Below are 26,832 nucleotides of genomic sequence, written 5' to 3'. Positions count from 1 at the left end.
AAGGGTTTGCAACCAAGTATTGAAACTCACAATTTAATTAATGATTGTTAGTTTGTCCAAATACTTTTGAGACCCTAAAATTGGGGGGACCATATCTACAAATGGGTGTAATTCCTACACCGTTCACCCAATTTGGATGTAACTACCCTCAAATTAAAGATGAAAGTCTACACTTAAAGCACATCTTGCACATCTTCTTTGTTTCCTTTCAAATTGATTGTGGTGGCATACAGAGCCAAAATGATTACAGTTGTGTCACTGTCCAAATATTTATTAACCTCACTCTCTTTAATAATGGGAAGGTCTGAAGGGAAGACCACAGCCTTATTATCAGAGTCACTCACAACCCCTATTTATTCTGTGTCAATACACATCAACTTTCCTTCTGTCATTCGTATTGGGTTTTCTATTCAGTGTATTCATCAGGGATCTCAGCGAAAGCAACTGCATATTAAAAATAATATTAGTTTGTGTCTTACCTAGAGTTTATAGTATCCAAACAATATCTGGAGTGCCATAACTTAATGCTTCTCTCTGCACAAAACCTTGTTTTGGATCTTCCTGGAGATGTGAGAGGAAGTGATAATACAGCACACTTCTGGCTTTCACCTCGAGTTTACCCCAACACACCTTTCAATGCGTGGTCATGTGTCACAAACTACAATCAAAATAAAACGCAAAGTGCAACACACCAGAATAAAAAAATAAGCTGTTGCATACCACATTGTATAAGAAATATATATATTGTTTGTGTAATAATAACATGCATTCTATAACGAATAATGCACTGTGATTATATATTTTAAATTACTAAGCTGTCCTGTTGAGAAGGAGCCGCTCTCTCGGCACCTGTGAGAATGTCGTGGGTGCAGACGGGCTGACGGTGAGGCCTGCTGTCTCCACAGAGCTGCAGTGACGTGTTGCAGGAGCGATTCGCCGTGGAGATGAAGTGTAACATGGCCCTGCGGCTGGCAGCCCTGCATATCCAGGAACGCCTGCACACCTGCGGACAGCCCCACAAACTCTCCCTCAAGAGCATCGCGTGAGTGCCACCACATAGCGCGCACACATACGTGCATCACACATAATAAAGGCCTATGGGTACATGGCAAATTGCAGCACACACACATACTCACACATACATACAGCACAAACTCATACATGTTCTCATACAGACATACATTTAAATGTTCTGGGGAATTCCTCTTGACACCATTGAGGTTGCGGACACAGATGGAAAGTTGTTAAGATTCTGCATTAATTTAAGAAACAACTTTTATTTTACACACAGAATTATTAATGGAAGAAATAAATGAGCAGATTATGTATGTGTTATGTAGCTTAATATACTGGATCCTTGATCAAATGAGCAGTGACATCAATACACATTGTACAGGAGCAGGGTGAGCGCTGACACAGTTGAAAGTCTGATCTCACTGCGTTTGCCTAGTTCTCGTCCAAAAGATATTTATATTTCAAGACAAACCACTCTTTTGATATTGTAGAGAATATGTATCCCTCTGAAAATCTGAACGATGCACGTGGGCCGTTCTCTCCAGCCCACAGAATGAGCGCGTTATATGCCTCACTGTTGTTATCGGTGTCGACAGGAAGGAGTGGGGCATTGAAAACTTCATCTCTCCCACTCTGCTGCGTAACATGAGAGACAAAGACCTGAAGAAAGCCATCAGTTACCACATGAAGAAGACCCAGGCTTTACTTGAGCCAAGGCAAAAGGTGGAACAAGCAGTTATCAGTTATTGCATTATATTGTGTTAATTATCATTAGAAAATTATTCATACTCATTAGGAATTTTCTATTGGGACTGTTGACCACATTTCTGTAAAACACAAACTCTGTCTCATTATGGCATTAAGTCAAAAAAAGGAACAGACTTTATTACCTTTAATCATATGTTTCTTAATGGACAGAAATATATTAGGATTTGAAGTGCAGATAGAATGAAAGATTCTTGAAGAAACAGTCTTGATCATCTTGGGCAACTGATAATATCCAGATTTTTAATTTGTGACCACGGCTCAAAGTTTGAAAGGCTGTTACTGATCTTTCTGTGGGATAGTCAGAGTAGACCGAGATTGAATTACAGATAATATTTTAATAATCAAAACATTGTGGTGATATGTGCACAGAATATGTGTAGATTGTTTGAATAAATGCAACCATTTCTGATTCTGCATAATACATTGATCACACTTTACTGTTTGCAGTTACAATACTCTACCTGTAAAATCTATACATTTCTCCCTGCAGCAGCTCATCTCAGCAGCTCAGGCAAGGCTGAATTATTTGAAAATACTGGGAGAGCTAAAATCATATGGAGGAAAGGCCTTTAGCGCTACTATAATGGTATGTTAGCAAACAATCTTAAAGTTTTCCTTTGTTCCTATATTTCTATAAATATATAGTGTTTAAGACCTAAACTGAGAATGTAATGCCTGTGTGACTTTTCAATGTATTCATTAAACCTAGTTATTGTCCCACTTTTATACCTTACTACAATCCATATACTTGATTTGATATATACTTAATAACATGTACGTCTTTATTTCTATTGGTCTGAAACATTTTGCAGTTGGTTCAACATTAAGCGGTGGGCGTATATTCTGTATAGAGAAGAATCGGTCTTTATGCCCTGGCAATCCACCCAATTTCACAGTCTCAGCTTTGTTGATATTGCACTTTGAAATATGAACCTTATGCAATAGAGCTTAATCAAAGCTTAAAAATACCAAGATCTTGTTTACTCAAGATTTACTCCAATGTGTTTGCACCCTGGGCTGAGTTTCAGTCTTGCCCAATGTTGTGCACTATGGCAAAGTCAAACAGACTGGTCTCTGTAACACCGCTGTTGTAATTCAGCCTTACCCACTTCAATGAGTCACTTAAACCACTGTGTTTGGCATGACTGAACCTCACTTGAAATCAAATTATTTTGATTTAAATTGCACCATTTCTAACATGTAGAATTATGACATTTATGTGTTATATCAGCAAGTCAGACTGGTTAAGTAACTGCGGGCTTAGTTGGACCAAATAGGCCAGTGCTTTAGTGCAGCAGGCCTTTTTGTTCCTGAGGTCTCCCGCCTGTCCTGTTCTTGAAATCACATGAAAGAGTCGGTGAGATTTTCTGACCTTCACCTTCTGTTCAGCTTCAGGACAGAGAGTCTGTGGTCACGCTGCTTGTTGGGGCCAAGTATGGGGTCAGCCAGATCATCAACCACAAGCTGAACATCATGACCACCCTGACCGAATTCCTGAGCATCAGCCGCGTGGAGCTGATGCCAGAGTCAGAGAAGGTCAGCATGGTGAAGATCTACCTGCAGGACATCAAGGTACAGTATCAGACAGCTATCCTCCGTGATCCTTCGAAGGAGAATATACAGAAGTCTTCTTTAAATCCGGTCCTCAAACGTCAGACCATTTCCTTTTTTTTTTTTTTTATCCACAGGAGTTCTTAATTGCTTAATTAAATCAACTATTTAGTTATGTAAGCTAATCTAAATTATTTTGTAGGTGTAATGCAGATGATGATTAAAAAAGACCTATACAACATTGTTGGATGGTTGCCCTTGAGGACAGGTTTACAGAGAGCTCAGGCTCTTCAGTCTATGCAGTCCTGCATCTAGCCACATGGGTCTTTATTCAACCTGCTTTGCTCTCTACTGTCTGCAGCCAATTACATTGCTGATGGAGTCTCATGCTGCTAAAGACATGGCCTGCCTCATCGCTGGATACTACAGGCTGTTTGTGGACTCAGGTGTATCTGTGTTCTCCTGGACAGGAAACACCAAAACACATCGTATCTCAGCTGAGGAAGGTAGGTGACTGATATGCCAAGTGAATCTATTATTTACCAATAAATAAATAAGTAATGGTGGCCCAATATTAGAAAGAAAAATGGACAACCTGCAGACCTGGAGGACTGGAGCTGTAGTTCCAAGAATGGCAATTTCCAGAGAGATGAAAGATGTCAATAAACATTATCACAAATCGGAAAATTCCTCTCCGTTGTATTTTAGGTTACGTTTCGAGGGGCTGCAGTGACTCAGAGGAATCCTCTGAAATAGACTCCGCTCAGGACGTGATGGCCGAGCTGCACTTCCCGAAAGACAACCCTGGGGCAGAGATAGCGGGGGCAGGGCAGGAAGCTGAAGAGCTGAAGGAAGAAGGAGAGCTGGAGGCCCAGGGGGCGGAGGGAGAGCAGGGCCTGGAGGAGAACGAAGAGAACAGTCTTTCGGAGGCCTCTGACTCCTGCCGCACCGAGAGCAGGGAGGATTCCAGGTTCAACACCAGCTACTCCAGTGATTCCATGGATGCGCTGGAGGAGGACGATCTGATGGCTTGTTCATCCAGCCGGACATTGCTCCTGGAGGTCCATCACCCCTACCTGCTGGACTTGCCCGAGCAACCTGCAAGGGAAGACCGCAGCGGCACCATGGAGAACGACCCTTTTCTTTGCTTCTCCCAGCTTTCCCATATGGCCGACTCCCTTGTGGACCCAGACCTGGTGCCCAGCCCGTCAGGAGGCAGTGAACTGAACGACACGGTCTTTGACTGTGTGTTCACCTTTGAGGAGGACGCCAGACCGTACTATAACCTCTGCGCTAATCTCACTCCCGACAGTGCCCACGAGAGAAGCCTGCCTGGTGCCCCTCACCCGTCACCCGAGGATGAATCTCTGGAGCTTCTGGAGCCGCCTCCTATTCTCCAGCCCCCCCCCGGGTTCGGAGACAGCAGCTCTGATGATGAATTCTTCGATGCCCCTGAAAGACTCACTCCTACCAACGCCTTATCCCCAGGTCAGTCACACTAACCTCATCCCAAAAAGCATCACCCTTGTCAGTCCCATTTGGACTGTCTGAAGGAATCTCAGTAGTGTTGTTTTTTACCCTTTATTTAACATTATGTACATTAGAGGGCTCTAGAACAGGGAAACGGTTTGCCAAAATTTTAATTTAGAAAGAAGATGCTGGGTCAGGCGATTACATAATATGCAGAAAGAATATTTAATTACAGTGAGATTGTAGCCCCTTAAATGTAATTAGAAGATTTACATTCTGAGAAAATTGTTTGATATTTATGGTTGCTGCAAAATAATCATTATTGTACATTGTTGTAGAACCGTCTCGGAAATAAGTGGAGAAGTCGCGGAGACAAAGCAAACAGAACTTTAATCGGGCCGGCTCGGAAGCTCCACTGTCAGAAATAATTCCTTCAGTGAGGCTTAATGTTTACAGACATGAGTACAACTTTTATAGGGAAAATGACATAACATCTTATGGCCGTTCATCCAATCAGAAGATACAGGTCCGGGTCCGTTTTACGATCTGTCCTCCCGTGAAGAGGTGATGGATACAAAAAGCAGATGTCCGTCTTTGATGTGCACTAGGAAGATGCGATCCCACGGTGGTCATTTACCTAGTCTCAATCGCTCATTAACAGAAACATTCCTGCCTTATCTGGAGAAACGATTAAGCCATAAACAAATTCACAGCAGACATCTGTAGGCTATTTCGGCACTGCATAATCTTTCATTACTGACGGGAGTTTCTAACAAATCGACCTTGTTGACCCTTTGCTTGTCCTGCTAAATCGAATCTGGTACCAATGCTAGTACCAATACAAAACATTAAATAATTATCACAAAACACTTTCTTCAACTTCCTATACAGAGTCTTCAATTGTAGATTTATAACCGGTCACGAACAGATATGAAAATTATACCTCATTACTATTTTTGCAATAAAATGACAGACGCACAATGTTCTTTTTCTTTGTCCATGTTTTTTTCACAGATGATGCTGCTGAGGGAACCTGTTTGGAACGTACCTTGAGCCTGAGTGATATTGGAATCAGTGTCCCCGAGCGGGAGCAGGAACAAGAGGCTATGCCGTTTGTCAGGAAGTCCCGAAAGCGGCGCTCCTTCGTGGAAACTGACTACACATCCCAAGTGTCCTTTCCTGTTCCGCAAGATGATGAGGAGCCATGCTGCTTCGAGAAGGATCCTTTATCCTCTCACCGACACCGTTCCCCGACCACCTTCTCCCTGCGCAGCACTGAAGGTGAGCCTGCAATGCTGGAGACCAAGCCGATTGTCTGCCGCCAACCCCAGCCAGCCTCGCAGAGCAAGAAGTTGTCCTCGAACCTAATGGAGATGGAGCCGGACACGATGGAGACCAAATCCGTGTCCGAATCCCTGAGTGTGGTGTCTCCCATCATGGCCATCCACTGCAGGAGAGACTCAGAGGGCAAGGTGAGCTGCAGGGCAGAGGACACAAGCTGCAACCTGGTGGCTGAGGAAAATCCTTTCATCCACCACATGTTCTTAAGCCAGGCCAGTGAAGAGGCCAAACCTTCTAATGTTACCTCTCAGGAAGAGAAGATCTTTGGAGGGGGCCAGCGAATGGAGGATGTAGAGGAAGATGACAGCATCATAGAAGCCAGTGGTGCGTCCCCAGCTACAGAAAATCATATGGATTACGACGCATATCTTCAGCTTTCCAATTTGAGTAGTGGGGGGCTTACTCTAGCTGTGGTAGGGATCAGCCCACTCCCAAAGCTGTTCTACACTCCCAGCCCAGAAGGTGACAATGATCTTGTAGAAGCAATTCCCATCTTTTCCGAGGAGCACTGCTCCCCAGCTGTGGAGAACAACTCTGTGGTGACCATGAGAAAAGGCATCTCGTTCAGTCACGAGTGTCTTTTGCAGGTGGGTGTTGAGGGAGCTGCTGCAGATATGGGCGGCAACAAAGAAGTGGGCCTCAACTTCAGCAGCACGTCTGGTGTGGTCGGTCGGCTCTCCTCATCTACGCTGAGGGGCAAAATTCAAAGGTTGCCGTTGTACCTATCAAGATCTCAGGAAACAATCAACAACTCAACAAATACTTCCTTAGCGATCCACAGTCAGAATTTTCCTGATGACAGCTCTTGCACAGCAGCACAGTCAGAACCTTGCTCGAGCAGCCTACTGGTCACAGTCTCCGTGAACCAAACAGATGAAGTTGGGCCTTCTGTCGCTGCCTCTCCCAGTACAGATCTCATTGAGGCTAGAACAGGTTCCCAAAGGCCCTTCCACAAACTGAGAGAAGTGGAGGATCAGTCATCACAAACTATTTACAGTCAAGCAGAAGAGATACAGGCTGCTTTTCTAGCAGACTGTGAAACCGAGCAGCCAAAGCCATGCCCAGGGAGTATGGAGGCGGGCTGCAGTTCAGACATGGATTTTGAATGCCTGTCTCTGACAAATGAACCAAAGATGAAACTGGAGACATGTGGGTGCCAGACAGTTTATGCCAACTGCTTTAGTGGGACAGAAAGTAACTTCGATGAGGAGCTGACCGTCTTTGAGTTCTCATGTAGGACACAGGGTCCTCTGACGGTGCCTCCTTCAGCCCGGGGGTTCTACTCCTCTGAGCTCAGCCCTCTGCTGTCTCCATTGGATACTGACATAAGTTTTGACTGCTACCTAACACAAAACCTGGAGGACACAATGAACCAGCTGAGGAATAAGAAATATGAGACCCCACAAGGCTTCAGCTTGCTCCAGGAAGACATCTCGGAACTGCTGCAGGTCCTACAGAGAAACCCAGAGAGCCGGGGCCAGCACCACAAGGAGACCTGCGCTGTGCAGTTCTCCGAGAACAAACGCCTCCTCTACGCTGAGTCTCGGAAGTTGATGTCCAGCTGTCAGAGGGTCATCAGAGTTGGACAAACCCCGGAAGAAATGCTGCTGGCTCTCGCAGACAGCTTCCAGACTCTGGTCCAGCTAACAACTGTCTGTCTCTGGTTTACAAACTGTGTCCGCTGCCAGAAGAGACACACTGAGGTCCTCAGCAGCTTGCGAGAGATAGTGGGCACTTATAAGGAGTTTGCCCAAGCTGCTGAGAAGGCCTGCGGGAAAAAGAGCTGCCATGACCTGGCCATCAAGCTGCTGGCACGGCAGTGTACGGCCCTGACTGCTGGGGTCTTCTGTCTAACACAGCTCTTCCGAACCCTGACCTCTCTGTGACCTCACACTGCTCCCCTCTCAGCTCAAGTGGGCTCACAGGGCTGTTCTTTGTTCCTCCAGGGGATTTCAGAGACTTCTATGGAGAACGTCTTGCACACAAAAATGTAATATAAATGTATTGCTTGGTCTCATTTAACATATAAATGAGATTTGCTTGGGTTACATATGTATGTATGTATGTGTGTATTTATTTATTTATTTATTTACTTGTGTATTAATGTATTTATTTATTTATGTATTTATTCATGTATTTCTTGACCGTCCTTTTCCAAGGTTCCTCATGATGAGGGGCAAATGGGTTTGTTACATTTAGACAGTCAGAAGGTTTCTTTGCAACATCCTCTCAATGAGTATACACTCTCACATCTGTACTCAAATTAATGATTCAAAAGTATTTTTGGAGTAGAACCAAGCATTTGTTTTCAGTACAGGAGCCAAATGTACACATTTGGAAGCTATTGATAAGAATGTTGATTATTTCTACACTATTTCCCAAGGTGGATTAGTATGTTTGGGTAGTACACCAGTGTTATAATTTGATCATTCATCACTTTTTGAAACTATTTGATCATGATAGCCCAGTCTGATGCTGTATGTTACCACCAATATAGGATTTATGTATTGATATTACTTGAGCACAAGCTGAAAAGCAGAGGCCTGGTGACTACAGCATATTGCTTTTAAAGGTGTAATGTCCCTATTGCCCAAACTGTCAAGTTGGTTTAAAATCTTTCAGTGTGGTACAAGTGGAATGGAAATGTTCATAGTAAATGCAGAGTGGAGTTAGACACTGCAGCTGTATTTAAATGCTCACGGCTCTGATCTGTTTTGGAAACGGAATTAAGATTAACTAACAACCCATCATATTCTCCTTTCGTTATTTACTTTATAATTTTCAATTTCTCTGATGAATTTTGTGCTGCATCTCAGGTTACTTGGTCTGAGAAAAACAGTCATGAAGATGATGCTGCAGAAGAAAATGACTGAATGATGAGTTTTTTAGTTTTTTATGAGGTAAAGACTTCACAGCTTTGTTTTGCTTAGAGATTTCACTTTCCTTCAAAACATAGTTACAGAAGATCAATGTAATTGCCTTTGGTACATTGTCAAATATAGATGGAGATGTTAGAAATGATATACAGTTTGAAAGTTTAGTGTTTGGGTGAGGCTAATCACTTGCATCATTTGCATACTATACATATAAAACAGCCCTTGCACGGCTTTTATATCATTCCTGCCTGCATTTTGTCCTTGAACTGTTCACATCCCAACAGGTTTTCAAACTTCTAAAGTAATACATTTCCAAAGCAGCCTTTTCATTATGCAAATTTTCTGCAGGCTAAAAATATGAATATAGGAACAGAACATGCTTGTTTATGAAATAAAACCTCAGCAGCACATTAAATCACCTTTCATTTCATACGTATGTGGAGTTTTTTTAATGGCGTATTTTATGAAGTCCTAATACTCTTTAATTTGAGCTCCCTTCCCTAGACACTCTAACTACTGTAATCAGGGAGTGTCCCTCTCTGAGATAGTGGACTTTCTTAAAATGAAATAAGGATAGTAGTTTGTTCATAATAATAATAATGTTTAATCATACCAAAATTAACCATTTGTTTGATTTTCAATGGATAAGTGCCTAACTGGCTGTATTTGGTATTTCCTCTGGGAATGTATTCTATTTCATACTATTCTTAGTGTTCCTAACTAGCCACTCCATGGCAAAACACTTAGAGAGGCAGATTAAACCGGGTAATGCAAAATGTAAATGGTAAGGTTTATTGTTTCAGAAGTGTATGCCTTCAACCCAAAGATCAGTGTTAGGACTGAGACAGAATCTGCAAGACTCTCCGCTTATTTTACACACTAATCCTCAATAGAACCATCCTACAAATGCTACATTTATCACACATGATGTTATATTTTGTCATTATTGTATTTGAATACCTCCCACACATGTTAAATTATTGTGGAGACCAGTTCCAGTCTCTACTTTCACATCTCTCAAATTAATACTTACTTAATATGTTTTCATTCTTGGAAAATATCATCATTGGTGCATTCTGTCACATTACTTCACAAATATAATGTTATGTTAGCTTTCAGTGAAGGCTCCAAAATACTGAAACGCATGTGACCATGAGCATGAAGATCCTTTTCTGTTTTCCTTGTTTAAAGAAGAATGTATTCATAATGTCTAAACCTCTTTTTAAAAGAGCCTTTCTCTGCCCTATTTTCTCCCAAATTCCTCTTTTGCTCCACTGAAGGTTTGCCAATGAACGTATATGACATCACAAGTGTAGAAATGGCAAACCAATAGTGCCTTCCAGGAAGGTCGATTATTTTCTGTCCATCTTAAAAGTATTATAAATATGCTATCATTGTATTGTTGCTGGAAACTTCAAGGTACCCCAGATATGCTCTCTACTTGGTCTATTACTAAAACAGTACAGGTTCAGGACACAAAGTAGACACAATCATTTTTGTATCGTGTCTACCTAGAGGACACCTTGTGTTGCATATCTGCCTCTTTCTCACTGTGAGTTTTCCCATGATGCTGCTGCTCTGCCCCTATTTGATTGAAGAGCATTTAAAAAACTAAAAAACTCTGGGCCTTGATATACATGCATGGTCTGCATATTGATTCCCTTGACCAAAGCTCTTTGACTGTTTAGCATGGTTACCAGAAACTCAGTAATCGGCAAGCTGTGATGTCACGTTTCGTACACTTGCTGTTTAGTGAGAGACTGCCCTGCCCAATTTATAGAAGAATGTGTTCCTAAGACAATTAAATTACACTGTAGTATGAAAAACCAATGCTTGTACATTTGACAACCAAAGCCATATGATGTAAATGCCTCAGTTCAGTAAAATGTATTAGACAATCTTCAACTTTCTTATACTGTATTCAAACAATAAACACACATTTGAAAGAACATATCAAGTTTGTTGATGATTTTATCCAGACCCGGTTACACAAAGAGGAAAACAAATATTCAGTAATACGTTGGATTGTTTTTTTGTTACTCAGCATTTTTCTCACTACAAATTTCCACCATAAAAGGAATACAATCCTAAGATTGTACATTTTTATTTAATTCTGAAGCTGTGAGGTCACTGTACAGTACGTTACACTGGTGTTAGGAGTGGGATGACGAGCCTGCCTCGGTTAAAGCATACTTTCATCAAATGACAAAAACAAGAATATATTAATTTGATAAACACTTAGCTCTCAGAAGCAGATACGTCCCTTGTGAAACAAAGCAAGTGGGATTACTTACAATAAGTAGCAGTTATTTGATTACATATAGATTTGTATGTGATCATTAATAATCAACACAAGCAAATGTTGTATTTATATCTGGTCTGGTGGACAGGTAATAGAAGGTTTCATTTACTGGGTTGTAGGCCATTCTGGAAATTCGATGTAATTGGCATCGATGGGAACAGGAATTCATCTAAGTCTGCAGAGTTGGTAAACTTCATATTTTCTTAAATTTGTTTTTAAAACTGCTTTCAGTTTATATAAATATAAAGTACTCTCACAAATAAAGCAATCACATTAAGCTTACTTATGCTTCATAAACATGTTATATAAAGGTTTTTACAATGTTTGCATGCCATAAGCATAAGCATGCGCAAGCAACTTGCATGGTTTACCTTTTTCAGTAATAATACTTTTTTTCTTTCTCACATTTTTCTTGAAATGCAGAATTGCTTTATTAAGTGTAAACAAGCAATAATGTGTTGTCTCATCTAAGCATTCACATAGCTGGTCAAGTTAAATAACGTGATGTGAATCCAACTCGGAACACTGGCTTCACCTGGATTTTTAAATGTAATGTTTCTAAATTTGAATTTTACAGTTCCTTACGTTTATATCAAGCTGGGAAAAGCAGCTTAGCACCAGTCCTGATACTTGCCTATATAATAAACTTTAATGTCCATTAAATAGTACAAAACATTTAAATTAGATGTTTAGCTTACATCGTGGCACAATAACACCAAAAACATACACAGGGGTCACACAGCATTAGTAAATAACAGTCAATATTAAAATAATACACCATGTTAGAAGCTGAAAGCACAGCAGCAACTCATTGTTACCCAGCAACATCCTTTACTCACATACATGCAGCACACACCCACACATATTCTCCCATACAGGCATCACATACCTCTACACATACTTTACCATAAAAACAACACCTAACAACACCCACCTACTCCAACATAAAAGCAACATCTACCTACACACATTCTCTCCATACAAGCAACACATGCCTATACGCACACTCTCCCATACAAAAACACACACCTACATACATGTACTCCATACAACAACACATGCCTACACAGATACTCTCCCATAAAACAACCTACACATTGCTCTCCCCTACCAGCCAGACACACCCACACATATTCCCACACAGTATCGTCACCCTTCTCATGTTCTCATCTCTTTTCCCTCGTTAAGGATTAAAATTGCAGATGGAATAAAATATTTGTTTGTGCAAGAACTTTATAGCATCGACCTGAGGGCAATAAGTGAAACGAGGAATTAAGAGGGTGTGTGTTGTCATTAGAAATCTGAATAGTGTTGAACCCTATTTTTAAGGAAGCAGACTGGGTACAGAGGATAATATATTTATTTAACATGCCTGGCCTGGAAGCCCCCGACATGGGAGCTCCCCAACCTCAGTGGAGTCTCTCTGAACAACAAATTGTAACAGCATTTATAGAAAGAATGACATTTGGGGCTGTGAGCAGGGTCCAATAAAGTGCAAGCACTGGTCTGTTTGCGATCTGTCTTCCCGGAGGGAGGTGAGGGATCTGGAAACCAAATTGCCTCCTTTGATGTACTCCGAGAAGTCCGGTCCCACAGTCATCAACAACTGTCAATCAATCACTATGATGTGACATCTTCAGACTGGCTGGAAAAACAGTTGTTTCTACAAACAGACACTAAGCAAACTGGAAACTGTGGGTTGTTTATCTGTTGGGTGATCCTCTTATCATAATAAACAGAAGTCAAAGTGGAGAGAGGAATATCAAAAGGGTACGACCTGAAAAAACACCTTGTTGGCTTTTGCTAACTCGATAAATCTAATCTGCTAGGTCTGTATACATGTTATTATTTCTAATGCTAATATTAATATAAAACATTATCCACTTTCTACAAAACACTTATACCGGTCCTTCAAATTGCTTTCCTTCTGACTGCTTGATGATAGAGATCTGCTAATTGTAGATGTTTAATTCCTATTATTTTAATTGCCTGGTTGACAACTCTTGCCAATTTTGAGAGATTGCCATACCACGATACTATGTTAAAAGTAAGAATACTCTCAATTAGAGATCTATAGGCAGACATTAAAAGGTCCTTACCAACATTAAAACCTCCCAGTTTCCTGAATAGAAAAAGTCATTGTTGTGCCTTTTTACATACACTGATCAGCCATAACATTATGACCACTGACAGGTGAAGTGAATAACACTGATAATCTCGTTATCATGGCACCTGTCAGTGGGTGGAATATATTAGGCAGCAAGTGAACATTTTGTCCTCAAAGTTGATGTGTTAGAAGCAGGAAAATGGACAAGCGTAAGGATCTGAGCGACCAGTCAGGGTGCCCATGCTGACCCCTGTCCACTACCGAAAGCGCCTACAATGGGCACGTGAGCATCAGAACTGGACCACGGAGCAATGGAAGAATGTGGCCTGGGCTGATGAATCATGAGTTCAAGGTGTTGACTTGGCCTCTAAATTCCCCAGATTTCAATCCAATCGAGCATCTGTGGGATGTGCTGGACAAACAAGTCCGATCCATGGAGGCCCCGCCTCGCAACTTACAGGACTTAAAGGATCTGCTGCTAATGTCTTGGTGCCAGATACCACAGCACACCTTCAGAGGTCTAGTGGAGTCCATGCCTCGACGGGTCAGGGCTGTTTTGCTGGCAAAAGGGGGACCTACACAATATTAGGCAGGTGGTCATAATGTTATGGCTGATCGCTGTATATAGTCAATATTTTCAGTGAACAGAAGGTTTTGGTCCAGCACAGTACCAAGATATTTAAAGCTTGGCACTTGTTCCACCTCTTGTCCTTCTATCTTAAGTGGCTTAAAGAGGGGATGTGATGAGCCTAACACTGTCCTCTGTCCCCAGCAGCACGATTCTTTTGATTTCTGAACCCAGTAAACCCAGATCTTGCCACACAACGGTATCTGATGGCAAATGTCTATTCCTGTGTGTGTTTTTCATTGTGAAAGGAAAGGAAAGTAAGCCATTAGCCGAGTTTGTCCACAAACTTTGGCATATTGTTGAGCTGAAGTAAGATTTGTTTTTCAACAAATCAGAAAACAATTTCTTTTGATAGTATCTGTTCAATTTCAGCAATCACTACAGCTATGGGTAAGTGTATATTGTATGTTTATGTAATAATACATGTCAGATTCTCACAGAAGTATTAGATGTAAATGTGACAATTAAAGTTTATTTCTTGTGGCAGTGGTCAACTCGAATGTAATTACAGATAAACAGGAACAGGAAGCAGGGAGATTTGTACAGCAGTGTTTCTGTGGTTGGCCTCTCAAGTATTCCATTTAATCTCTGTCTTTCAAAAAGTTTCCAGCCACATCCAGGCACTGACACCCTGTTGAAAATAGCATAAAACAGATACATAAGGCTACTAAGTTGAAGCTTACACATTGTCACTGCTCGAGGAGCTGCTGCACTTGAAGGGGGAATAGCAATTGAAAAGCTGTGGCTGACGGGTAGGATTAAGGGTGGCATGAGCATGGGGAAGCCTAGTCACTGATCACTAATCAATACAACTTGTCTAAACAATCAATACTGTACCTGTGCTTTGTTATTATTTCTATCAGTTTCAATGGGGAAGTGTGATTGCTGTCTTGAACTCTGAATAAGCAAGTGTTTAATGATTAATATTAACTGAAATGATTGGTGTTAATATTAGTATTATAAATACTGGTCAAGATAAGGTTTGCTGATCTGCTGACTCCTTTTCTCTGGGTTCGTCTGTTGTTCTTCTGTTTACCAAAGATAATGGATGCTTCTCTGCTTATCTGTTTCTAACTTAAAAATAACATGTACTATCTCTTTCTGTGACGGGAGTTGCCCGACGGCCAGGATGCCCAACCCATGATTCAAAAGTATAAAGCCTATGACAAACTTGTAAACCTTTGAGACTGACATTTGGACTGCTCTCTCAAGCTTGTAATAAAGATTCAATTTGCTTTACAGCTCCACTTCATTAAAGAAAGGTTCTTCAAACTCCCAGATTGAGGTTTGGTCTTTGAAGTTATCTGAAAATTTGCAACAGACAATGTGGAGGATCTGGGTATGAAACTCTAGATGGTGGAGAATTAATTATACAATAAATTCCAGAGCAGAGCAATATATTCCAGGGCTGTCCTGAAAGTGGACGGATCTGTTGGGTTTGTCACCTGAGAGACATTATAGACTGATAAAGCTCTTCAGTTCAGAGAAAAGTAATGCATTAATGACAAAGTACAAAGACTAAATATAAATGAAGAAAAAAAAAACATCAGCCAATGCAAATGCAAAAACAAGAAAGAATTTGGATGCATAAACAGGGAAAACATGATGCAAATAATCCTTGCAGAAGACAACAAACTATTATCCATCGGCAGGTATGAGCTAGATTGGCCAGCACACAGCTTGCATCAGATGACAGGTGTTTGGTAATATTAAGTTGTCCTTGGTCCTGTATTATTTTATGCCATCACTACGGGGAGTATGTGTTTACCTTATATTACAGAAATGTATAACGTGAATAGCAATAACAATGTGGTCAAATAATGCCTGCGGTCCGCATCATCTCACCCGAGAAATGGCTAGCTCAAATGAGTACAAAATAGACACAATGCAACAATTGGGAGTTGGTCAATTTACAACGCCTTTTTGCTTTTACTTTCAATTCCTCTTGTTTCTTGTTTTTTTTTCTTCTTCTTTCTTTAGGAAAGGCACGATCGTTGTGTCAGTGGGAAAACACATTATTGTCACGTAAAGCATCGGGGTGATGGCTGTTTCCTGTTCTTGCTGAAGACAGGAAGTTACTGACATAACTGTGCTCGGGACATAAACATAATAATCGATATTTACTCATCTAGGAAGTGATCAAACTTAATATTAATTTATCTTATGACATATCTTCTACAGTAGTTCACTTTTTATTCCTGCCTGGATGTTTTTCCAACTTGCATTACAAGAGTGATATTCTGCGTTTGCAACTACAGTGAGTGACTTTATGTGAGTATGCTTGAGGGTATGTGTTTATATTTTCCTGGACATTCAAATATGACAGATATTTCACGTTTTTCGTTATGGTGTAAAATGTACATAGTCTGAACAGAAGATTTGTATTTGTAGGGTTGGATGCATATTATTATAATTATGATTATGTTAATCAGAAATGTCATTACTTTATAATTTTTGCATTACAATCCTATTTGAATAGAAAGCGAGAAGAGAAATAAATGAACGAAGATAAATGTACATTTTTCATCCCCACTTTCATCCCAGGCTCGTATAAAACTCGTGTTATTATTATTATTATCATTATTATTATTATTATTATTATTATTATTATTATTATTATTATTATTAGTTTTATTATGTATCTATTTATCCGGTTTTGTTGAAGCGACGTCATATAATAACATTTCAAGTGGGGAAGATCTGAGGATGCACTGAACCGTTAAACTTGATAAATACATTCTTCCGATTTTATTGTTTCTTTTAGGTTCATGTTAATAAAAAAAAATAATAATAAATAAATAATAATAATAATAATAATAATAACTTTGCATTTACAACTTCTGCACCAGACCAGGCAGCCTCTAGTACCTTCGCTCCAAAACATTTAAGTATTTGCTCCAACACACCTCTCAGTCATTTTGGATAGGATTTAGAAATTCATAGTATTTAGTGTTGTCATTTTTATACTTTAACGGTTCAAAGATAGAGCCTCTGAATATACTGCAGTGTATTTTATTTATTTACCAAATGTCTCTTTGTCCAGTTTTTTTGAGCTGGCAACCATAGTGCTGGAATGATGCCAGTGTCCATGTTTACCCCGACAGACAGATCTGTTGAGTAGGGTGTGTAAATCAAAAAGTTGCATTTTTGTATAATCCTTAAGCATTGTGATTCTAAAGATTTTTAACAAGATTGCATTTTGATTTTACATATTACATTTTTGTAAATGTAGCCTCTGTACTTTGAAGAGAGAATGATACAATCTGAAGATATGTAATTAAGGAGTGTTTGGTGTCTCCTAAATAAAATGTCCTCGATTATTAAATGTATGGCTATATATAAAAAAAATCTAGATGTGTTTTATTCTGCTCAAAATCCTTCTACTGGAACACATTCCCATTTTGAATAAAAAAATAAAATAAAAGACCCTCCTATTTCCCCATGTTGGACTTGTTGATTCAGTTATTACTTTGATTAGAATATGACTTCTATCCGCAACCATAGCATGTGCATGTTTGGCTATCAAAATGCTGGTTGAGTTTTCGGTAGCATGAGAAAAATGACTTTAACCTTAAACAAAATATATTAACGATAACCATTTTCACTCTTTCACAAGCATTCCTGCAGGATATTACAACAGTAGTCGGTGGATCTTCCTGAGAGACGCAGCAGCGCACATTGTTAGAAGGTAGCTTGTAGTCTTTATTTTTCACCGTTACAGTGTTATCTGTTGAGGGTATTACAAGTTACAATATGATGCTCAAAGCTACTTATTGAAGAATGGAGAGACATTCTAGCTTTGGTTAAACATTAAGGCCTTACAAGAAGTCAAGCAGGATATCATCTGATCAACATCAGTTATATTTTTCCACTGAGATTTGCCTGACACATATAGTTTTAAGCTCACTCTGCTTTTCCTATTTTCCAGGGAGGAGGGATGTTTCACAAGGCGACACAATTCCTGACTAGGGAGCTGGACCCTACGGGGAATCTGGTGCCCGTCAGAAGCATCAGCACTTCGTTTCAGTTCGAGACTCTCTGCCTGGTGAGGAAGGTTGTTCCCTTTTGGCCGTGGAGACCCAACAAGTACCTGCCGACGTCCGTGAAGCTGCAGGACGTGCTGCAGGACACGGACACTGTAGATGTCGGTGAGCAGTAGGTGAAAGCCGGACCAAACTGGTAGCTTCAGCTTATCCCAATACACAGAGTGCATATGCAAATTCCAGTCCAGGCATTCATGGTTTGGCCAGCTCAGATTCCCATCTCTAGTTCTAGTTTACCACTTTGCCTGCTGTGTATTCTTAGAATGAAGAATAGTCAGGAATATTACACTCACTCCCAGTTACTTGTTACGGTACTGGTGTGCACCTGAAAGTAATATAAACTATAGAATAGGATGAAGTGCATGGTGATGTGAAGGTGTTATGTTTCTCACTCACACCCTTTCCTCCACACTAATGTCTGAGAACTCTGTTCACAGGAAGCAGCCCACAGCTAAAGGTGACTCTGAAAACATCATCTCAGGAGCTGGGGAGAATCAGGGGCAAAGTGACGGCCAATTACGTGGAGGTTGACAGCAAGGCCTCACTGGACATGAGCAACATTGTGGGCTCTTTCAGCGTGGAGCTCATAGACATCTCCTTGAACAAGCTAGCAGAGGAGCTGGACAAAATGTGAGTGAATGTTGCATCACTGTTTTGCATTGTTCAATTCTTGTGGTTTCTAAAATTGTTTGAAAGATGCTGTCTTACCAAAGCATTGTATAAGTCTTTTTATGTTCTTTACTGCTATTTATAGCCCGTAAAGGTCATGGGGTTTAGTAGGGTGTCCTGGGGTGTTGAATAAGCTCCAAGTATTTTTAATATTATGTTCTTCGTGCTTTTAACTTCTTTGTGGTTTTTGAATGTATTCAGATTATTGTGGTAATAATTATGGTAATACTTTTTTTTTGTTTTTTTAGGAAGTGGTTTGAAACAGACTTCACACAGTTTGAGTGTTTGGTTGTTTTTAAACAAACAAAAGCATTTATTGATGCAGTGGAAATGGTTGTGAGGTTGTCTGTAGTGAGCGGGGGAGATGAAACCTGACGTTCTCTCTCATGCTTTCTAAAGCTCTTTATTATGCTGAGGTTGGATGCTGTAAACTGAATGGAAATGGGATGCATGTGGTGATGAGACCCCTTGTTTTTCTTTCTTTCTTTCAGTGACATTTAATTTTTTTTTTCTTTTTGGCCTCTTAAAGAAAGTTAAACTTGAACCACTGGCTGCTTCAGAAGCTGAGCAAGGCAAGAGCTCATGGGTTGGGAGTGGTCACCCAGTCCATCAAAGCTAGAAGCAAGCTCTTAATAAACAAATCTTTGTCAGGGAGTGGGAGCTTAACGCTGAATATACAGCCTGTAACCAAGGTAAAGGGATATATCATTTTACATACAGTGGCTGTAGGAAGTATTCACCCCTCTTGGACTTTTTCACATTTTGCTGTGTTGCAACCTGACATTTCTATGCATTTAAGAAATTGAATGTCCTTGAGTGGCCCAGTCAAAGCCCAGACTTTAATCTGATTGAGAATCTGTGGCAAGCCTTGAAGATTGCTGTCCATCTAACTTGACAGAGCTTGAACAATCACAATGTTCAAACCTGGTAGAGACTTAACCCAAAAGATTCACAGCTGTAATTGCTGCCAAAGGTGGTTCTACTAAATATTGATTTAGGGGGGTCAATACTTCTCTAACCAAGACATTTCATTTTTTTATTTTATTTACTGTAATATCATGTCATAATACAATTTCTCTTGCCTCTTCAAACTGTTGAGTAGGGTGTGTAAATTAAATGAAAAAAATCCTATTTAAATTATCAAAATCGTATCAAAAACAAAATGTGAAAATGTCCAAGGGGGGAGAATACTTTCTATAGCCATGGTCATTTCCTACCATAATGATGAGTGAAAGTCACCCAAGCAAATCAGCCAGGAAGTGTCGCTTTTTACAGTCTGTTAAGACCTATGGAAGTGTTGCCCTGTACTCCGTCACGTGTATTAAAAAAACCTTGACAAGTTTTGGTAGGTAATGTGCATTGCATTTTGTGTTGGGGTTTGAGGTGGAGGCTGACATGCGGGGCAACACAAATCAAGAGATGGTGGTGGAGGAAGGTACAATCCTGGCCTTCAAGGTGTATGACCTCGGCTTGCACCAGGATGGCACAGTCGGTGAGTGTGGCACATCAGTCTTACTTTATAGGAAAAAATTGAGAAGTGCTGAGTTGCAGAAATAATCTACAGTCTTCAAGAGTGTGTTTGTTTTGTTTTGTTGAAGGATTTTCACACTTCTGGTTGATTATGACACTTAAAAAAACGTATTGATCCATTAGCTCACTGGGAATCATATAATATTAGTCAGTTGACTGTCATGCAGCCAGGCATACTGCACATTGCTCTTTGACTCTTTGCACTGTGTGAAGTGTTTTATTGCAAATAACAGTGACTAGACTCACTTGTCTTTAGAAAGCTTTTTAAACATTTTTTAAATACATTAATAACCAAAGCTGCTACAACATAATGAATCAAACTTCCAGAAGAAAAGAATGGTATCAAGTTCTTGAGCAGAAATACCTTGAGTGGAGTTGAGACTGACAGTTGTTTTTTTAATAGAGCTTGATTAGCACAAGTTTTGTACGTCCATACATACATACATACATAGTAAATAGTCTGTGACACCAGACATAGTATTATTCTAATACTGTGTGGCCAAATTGTGCAATGTTTTTACATGCGTCTCTTCTCTGCAGATGCTCCATCAACACCAACCAGAAGCAAGTGTTTCTTTTCGGATGGTAATGTTTCAGTTCTTGGACCTTGTCCATAAGCTCCTTCATCTTGCTCTTTGTTGTTGCTCTAGTGATGTATAGGCTGGACATCAACTTGCTCCCCCCTGTCAAATGAACAGATCATTATCTCACCGCCAGTATCCATGGATGACCACTTTGCAACGCAACCAACCCAGCTGGTGAAAGTTGTTCTTAACTAGTCATTAGATGTATTGACTATTAGATTGGGCGTGGTATGTAACAGGAGATATGTGAGGAAGGGAACAGCTCCCCACTGCATGCACTGACAACCAATTACCTGCTCTCATCAAAGCCACCTGTGTAGGGAGCACACACCTGTCGGCAATGCAGGGCAGCCGACTGTTAATGACTGCTTCCCTATTGTCTCTATCCCCTAGTGAATTGTACCAAAAGGGAAGTGAGGGAGGGTGAAGGAGTGTTTTGGGAATAGACCAGGGTTTCTGAAACCGGTCCTGGAGTACCCCCTGCCCTGCTGGTTTTTGTTCCAACTGAGGTCTTAATTGCTTAATTGAATCCTTAATTTCCATAACAAAGCAATATACCATTCAATTAAGTAATTAAGACCTAGGTTGGAACAAAATCCAGCAGGGCAGGGAATACTCCAGGACCAGTTTGAAAACCCCTAGATTAGACTATTGTGAATTATTGTGATTTATAGTGTATGACCCTGTTCTGGTGGATAACCCACTTTGTGTATACCCGATCCTGGACCAGCTACCGAAGTTGATTAAGATTGATGACCCCTGCTCATGAACTATGATTGCATTCACACACTTGGTTTCCTCTTTTCCCCTGTGGCCTGCATCCTGGGGCAAACTTGTCCTACACCCCTCGAGGTGTCACAAGACTAGAACATTAACTTTGTGGGTCTCTTCATTGCAATACTGTGGGTGAATCAAAATCAGAGATTGTATCACTCCTCCATTCAGCATCAGAACAGATTAGACCAATATTATATGCACAAGTGCTTTTTTAAACATAGTAATTATGTTAATTCTGCATGTTAAAAGTCTGAATTCAGCAGTAGATATGTTTTAGCCTAAATTTATAACAATTTAGAAAACAGAATCCTTTATAGTTTTGGAAATACATGTTTTTGAGAGATTCTGGGCCATATTCCAAAAAATGTTAACTGTTACACTTAGTTAACACCAGTGGGAAAGTGTCACATAAAACATTCAGAGTGCTAATCTAAGTTAGCAACTTACTTTTTTTTTTTTTTTTGTACCATTGGGGGTTTGTCTTTCATCATGTTTATTTATTTCCACAACCTTGTATCAATTGTTTCAATCTGTAAAGCACTCTGGGGCTACCTTGCAGAGGGTGCTATACCAATTAACGATTGATTGATTGATTGATTCTAAAATAGGACTGTTAAATTTATGATAACATTAACGTTTTGTGAATATGGGCCCATGAAACTGAACACCTAACCACCTACCTATTTCAGGTAAATTGCCTTTTGTGATATATTTTCTTTTCTTTCAGGATTAGAATCCAGATCTGACACAGGTAAATTACCATATTTTGAGGCCTAACGAACGACTTGGCAGCTGCGAATGTAGACTGTTTTGTCTTCACATGAATTTGATTTATACATTCCATCTGAAGCTATTGTGATTGTGAACATCTACAGTATATAACTTATACTATATCATACAGAAGACGATCAGGGTATGTTTGGCCATTTAAATGCCCTGAGCCATCAGGTTAAAGCCCTTCTAACCCATAGAAGAGCCTCCCAATAACACAGTGCAGTACAGGTAAAGGCTTGTGAATGAGTCTGAAGCAACCCTGGCTGTTAAGGATGTACTGGTGAAGGTAGGAATGGTGGTGGATTCTGAACGTTTTAAAGAGACGGCTTCGAAAAGGTGATTTTGGATAATTCAGTGCTAAAAGATTTGCAAATGGATTTTGCTGGTTTACATGCACTGTAGACACATTGGTCTTTTATATTCTTTCATGTGTAATGGTTGCAATTTGTTTTTGTCCTTTGGCTGTGCAGAATTCATGGGGATGAAGGATGATATCGATAGGGAAATCAGTGAGCTCTCTAATCTAGACAGGGTGTGTAGTACCAAAATCTGGACCCTGCTCTGCCAGCTGCTGCCACACGAGAACGCCCTGGCTGTGCTGGAGTACATGGTGAGTGAGTGGGTGGGGGGGAGAAAACCAAATCCAGTAATGTATGCTGTCCAGAGCCGGAGCCAGTGTCATGCTGGGAGTGTTATAGTCACATACGTATATACTGACAATCATATGGTAAAATATTCATTTCAGTTACGGATGAATCAGAAACGCAATCAATTCTGCATTGTTCGAATAGTGGCCAAAGTCAGACCCAGTCACTGACATTGCGTCAGAGTGGTTGCCAGGGTGTGAATTGCAACCAGGCCCTGTCTCTGTTAGGGGTCACAGTGAAGTACAATTACTGCTGTTTGCCAGTATTAATAACAGGGTGTGGAGAGGTTTTGCCACATTGCACACTTTTGCCTCCGGTCCCACTAACTATTGGCGGCTGCTCTGCTTGTGGGCGGGGCAGAGCCGGAGTTGAAGCACTGTGTATTGTTTTTGTGAGAAACCCTTAATAGTCATGTCCTCCAACCTGGCATTCTGCATCACACTATACACTCTGAAATGACATGTTAACTATACACCAGTGTCACTTTAATGACTGATGTGATTGTGCTGGAATACTGCCATCTGGACACAGGAGTCTTGAGCAGGGGCTTGTGTGTTTCATGAGTACAGAATGCATTTGTTGTCTTTTTGAGATCACGCAACATATGGATAAGGTGCCCCCCGATGTGGACTGTCTGGACGAGGGGGTCAATCAGCATTTTACGGACCTGCTGGAGTTTTTGGGGTGGTCCGGGGAAGACGCCGAACAGTTGCCGAATGAACTTAACAGATCCATCGCTTTTCTAGTCAACGCCATGGACAGTAAGAACTTTTCCATCCATCTTATTTGTTAAAGGAACAATAAACAATAATGAGTGTCCCACCCTCTGAGATAATTCTCCCTCCTGTTAATTTACAAAGGTTTTAGCTGCGAATGTATGCAACACTAACGCAAAACCTCACTGTTGGCGGCTGCTTTTATTCACAGACTTGGATGAGCAGACCGTGCTGGAAATCCCCAGGCTGAACACAGAGGAGCGCAAGCAGCAGATCGAACATGTAAGAACTGCTACAAACCAGCTCTACAGCCCCTGTGTAACAGGCATTGCTATTTGGGGTTTATGCTATTTACAGCAACCCATTTTTCATTCTGTTAGCATTTACTGTATAACAGAAGGTAACGTGTGAATTACAAATGCCATTATTTTTAATTTAAACATCATAACTTTGTGACTGAATGCATTTTGGGGGGGTTCAGACTCCGTTTATGTACTGTAGAGCTGGGTAGGTTTTTATTTTATAGTGATACTATTAACATTTTATCGCAGGCAAGCATTCATGGAAAGGTAAATGTTATAACTATATTTGCCATTTAAAAACACATCTGCTTTTTGCCCCTAGGAACCCCAATGCCATAAACTATTAATATTACAGTGAAACATTTCTGAGAAAACTGTGAAACATTTTCTTTTGTTTCTTCAAATCAAGAAATATGATGAGTTTAGCTTAAGGTCGTACTGACTGAGAACATTGTGTTGTGAATACAGTGAGATAGTGCTTACTTTAGTCAGAATGGTCCACCTGCGAATATAGGGACTGATTAATGTAATAGTTGCTCTGTGTCCTAGTGTTACAGGAATTATTACTTCACTGTTCAAACAGGCCTTGTACAAGAAGTCACAAGACTCCCTCATAATCAAAACGCAGGGAAGTAAAATGTTGCCACTCATTATGTGAGTGAGTGACCAGTACAGCCATTTTGTGTCTTCTCAAACATTCCATGAGTCTTCAGTTGAGATATATCTATCATATACAGCTCTGAAAAAAATAGAGACCACTCCCAGTTCAGATATCAATGTTGGTCTCTTAATTTTGTCCAGAGCTGTATATATATATATATATATATATATATATATATGTGTGTGTGTGTGTGTGTGTGTGTATCTGTCATCATATATATATATATATATATATATATATATATATAATCTCATGTGTATATATATATAAATATAAATATATAATCGGGGGGAATAAACAGTGCCTTGTTTAGATGCCAAATATATTCTATTTACACCATTGTTGTTCATCACAACTGTGTAACCCATGTATGAATTTGAGCTTAGTGTATTGTTCATGGTAGGTCAGGTGCAGTAGTTTGTGTAGCTGGTTTTAGAGAAACATTTTGTGGAGTACAGGAAACAAAGAAGAAGTCAGTGATACAATTGGGGGTACCTTTTTGATGTCACTGTAGTATTTTTTCCCTACCATTAGAACTCATGCATTCTCCCCAGTCCCCAATTACATAACACTCAGCAGTTTTACCACATGATAAGCAACTTTAATAAAACATCCTTTCAGCACAGACTATCAGCCACACAGATTTTTTTTTTCCAATGTGGACAACACTACCTCCCCCTTGTGGAGAAAAAATAACTACTTTGTTTCCAAATAAAGCAAAATACATAAAGAAACTTGTACTTTGGAGGAGAACATACAAGATGATTACTTTCAGTTTGAGTCTTCATAGATCCAGAAATGTATTGTCCGACCATTTTGTAAAAATCAAATTTCAACACTTTATAAGAAAAATGGTGCAGCTGTCAAAGATGAGTTACTTCCCTTCGAGTCTTTCTCATACTAATGTGACAGCCCTTTGATACAAGACAGAAGACGTTGTCAGATGTTCATGTATTATTGAGTACACTGGCAATAAATGTCCAAGACTGGTAAATAGTGACAAACATTTTTATTTTCTACTGTGGAGCATTAAATTAGATAGAAATAGTATTAAGTAGAATAACTTAATCAAATAACTTGCAAAACAAGAACCTAGAATGCTTTCTAATGCCCATGCAGTCTTGAGCTGTGATTGTAATTGTCATTGTAAGTCCTGTTTGTTCATTCAATGTTACGTATTTTTTAGATTTTTTTTCTACCAGTTGGTTTATTACTGATTATGCCCATATTCCAAGTCTGTGTGATCAGGGTAATGAATGAAGATTAAGGCGTCTCTCTGCAGGGCCTCCAAGCAGGCCGGCTCTGGTGTTATTGTTATATGCATGTGCTGGGATGTCTGGATCTCGGCCTTACACTAGCGGCCATCTTGCAGCAGGGTCAGTCACACAAGGCAGGGCTTTAACCTCCAGGCTTCCCAGGTAACAGTAGCTTCCCTTTCTCCTGTGTAAGCCTGCTCATACCCACACCTCTGCTCATCCATTAGGATAAAAGATCCGGGAGGTAAGACGGCTTACTTTCTCTTCTGTTTAACAGGTGGAGGGGATGTTGAAACAGGAGTGCTGTGGTAGGCAGCCGGAAGGGGAGGAGGCTCTGGGGGCAGAAGAGCTCTCTGAGGAGATGTCCAGGAAGGAGGCTGACAAAGGAACCCCCCCCAGGCACCAGAGAGACAGGCTGTTCTCGCTGTACATTGTGCTGCGGGCTGTTGTGGCCATGGGCGTGCAATGACTGAAATAAAGGGGTCTTGTTTTTTTCAGCATGAGTTCAGCTACTGAAAGACCACACAGAAATCACCCAAAGCATCATCAGAGTGTGAAAAAGGACAATATAACAGAACCTTCAATTATCTTAGGCAGGGGTGTCAAAGATACGGCCCGCCAGCAGTTTTCATCCGGTATAATAAATAATATTTAAAAAAAAACATTTGCATACAGTTATTATCAACTACGTGTAATAGCAAATTAAGAGGTTTCTATGATATGATGCATTAATTAACACTAGAAGCGCCGACATTTCGAAGTACCTACAAGCGCCAAAGCTGGTCATTGTAACGATAGCTCTTTAACAGGCAAACC

At 40.3% G+C, this 26,832-nt stretch overlaps 2 protein-coding genes across 5 annotated transcripts in view; both read left to right on the top strand.

The window, feature by feature from the left end:
* The window catches only part of frmpd1a (FERM and PDZ domain containing 1a), a 51,809-nt gene extending 40,840 nt beyond the window's left edge, over positions 1-10,969 (top strand). Inside the window, exons 10-16 of the mRNA XM_066720563.1 lie at positions 906-1,042; positions 1,611-1,737; positions 2,273-2,368; positions 3,172-3,354; positions 3,695-3,839; positions 4,042-4,821; positions 5,818-10,969. Coding sequence (XP_066576660.1) covers positions 906-1,042; positions 1,611-1,737; positions 2,273-2,368; positions 3,172-3,354; positions 3,695-3,839; positions 4,042-4,821; positions 5,818-8,030 — 3,681 coding nt within the window. The 3' untranslated portion in view covers positions 8,031-10,969. The remainder of the gene's footprint in view (positions 1-905; positions 1,043-1,610; positions 1,738-2,272; positions 2,369-3,171; positions 3,355-3,694; positions 3,840-4,041; positions 4,822-5,817) is intronic.
* A 4,268-nt stretch (positions 10,970-15,237) lies between these two features.
* On the top strand, positions 15,238-26,513 carry LOC136766759 (gasdermin-A2). Of its 4 annotated transcripts, none has more exons than XM_066720562.1 (13): positions 15,238-15,709; positions 16,038-16,314; positions 17,674-17,745; positions 17,986-18,205; positions 18,538-18,730; positions 19,299-19,461; positions 20,153-20,261; positions 20,840-20,884; positions 22,388-22,411; positions 22,905-23,044; positions 23,674-23,842; positions 24,009-24,079; positions 26,294-26,513. In XM_066720562.1, exons 4-13 carry the CDS (start codon positions 17,995-17,997, stop codon positions 26,483-26,485), a joined length of 1,317 nt encoding a protein of 438 aa, XP_066576659.1. In that variant the 5' UTR covers positions 15,238-15,709; positions 16,038-16,314; positions 17,674-17,745; positions 17,986-17,994; the 3' UTR covers positions 26,486-26,513. The 4 variants fall into 4 exon arrangements, with proteins under 4 accessions (XP_066576659.1, XP_066576656.1, XP_066576658.1 ...); XM_066720559.1 differs by having other exon boundaries at positions 16,038-16,328; XM_066720561.1 differs by having other exon boundaries at positions 16,038-16,344.
* Positions 26,514-26,832: the final 319 nt, after the last annotated feature.

The sequence above is a fragment of the Amia ocellicauda genome, chromosome 13, assembly GCF_036373705.1.
Source record: "Amia ocellicauda isolate fAmiCal2 chromosome 13, fAmiCal2.hap1, whole genome shotgun sequence".
Taxonomy (NCBI): domain Eukaryota; kingdom Metazoa; phylum Chordata; class Actinopteri; order Amiiformes; family Amiidae; genus Amia; species Amia ocellicauda.
This window is presented reverse-complemented; position numbering and strand designations above follow the sequence as displayed.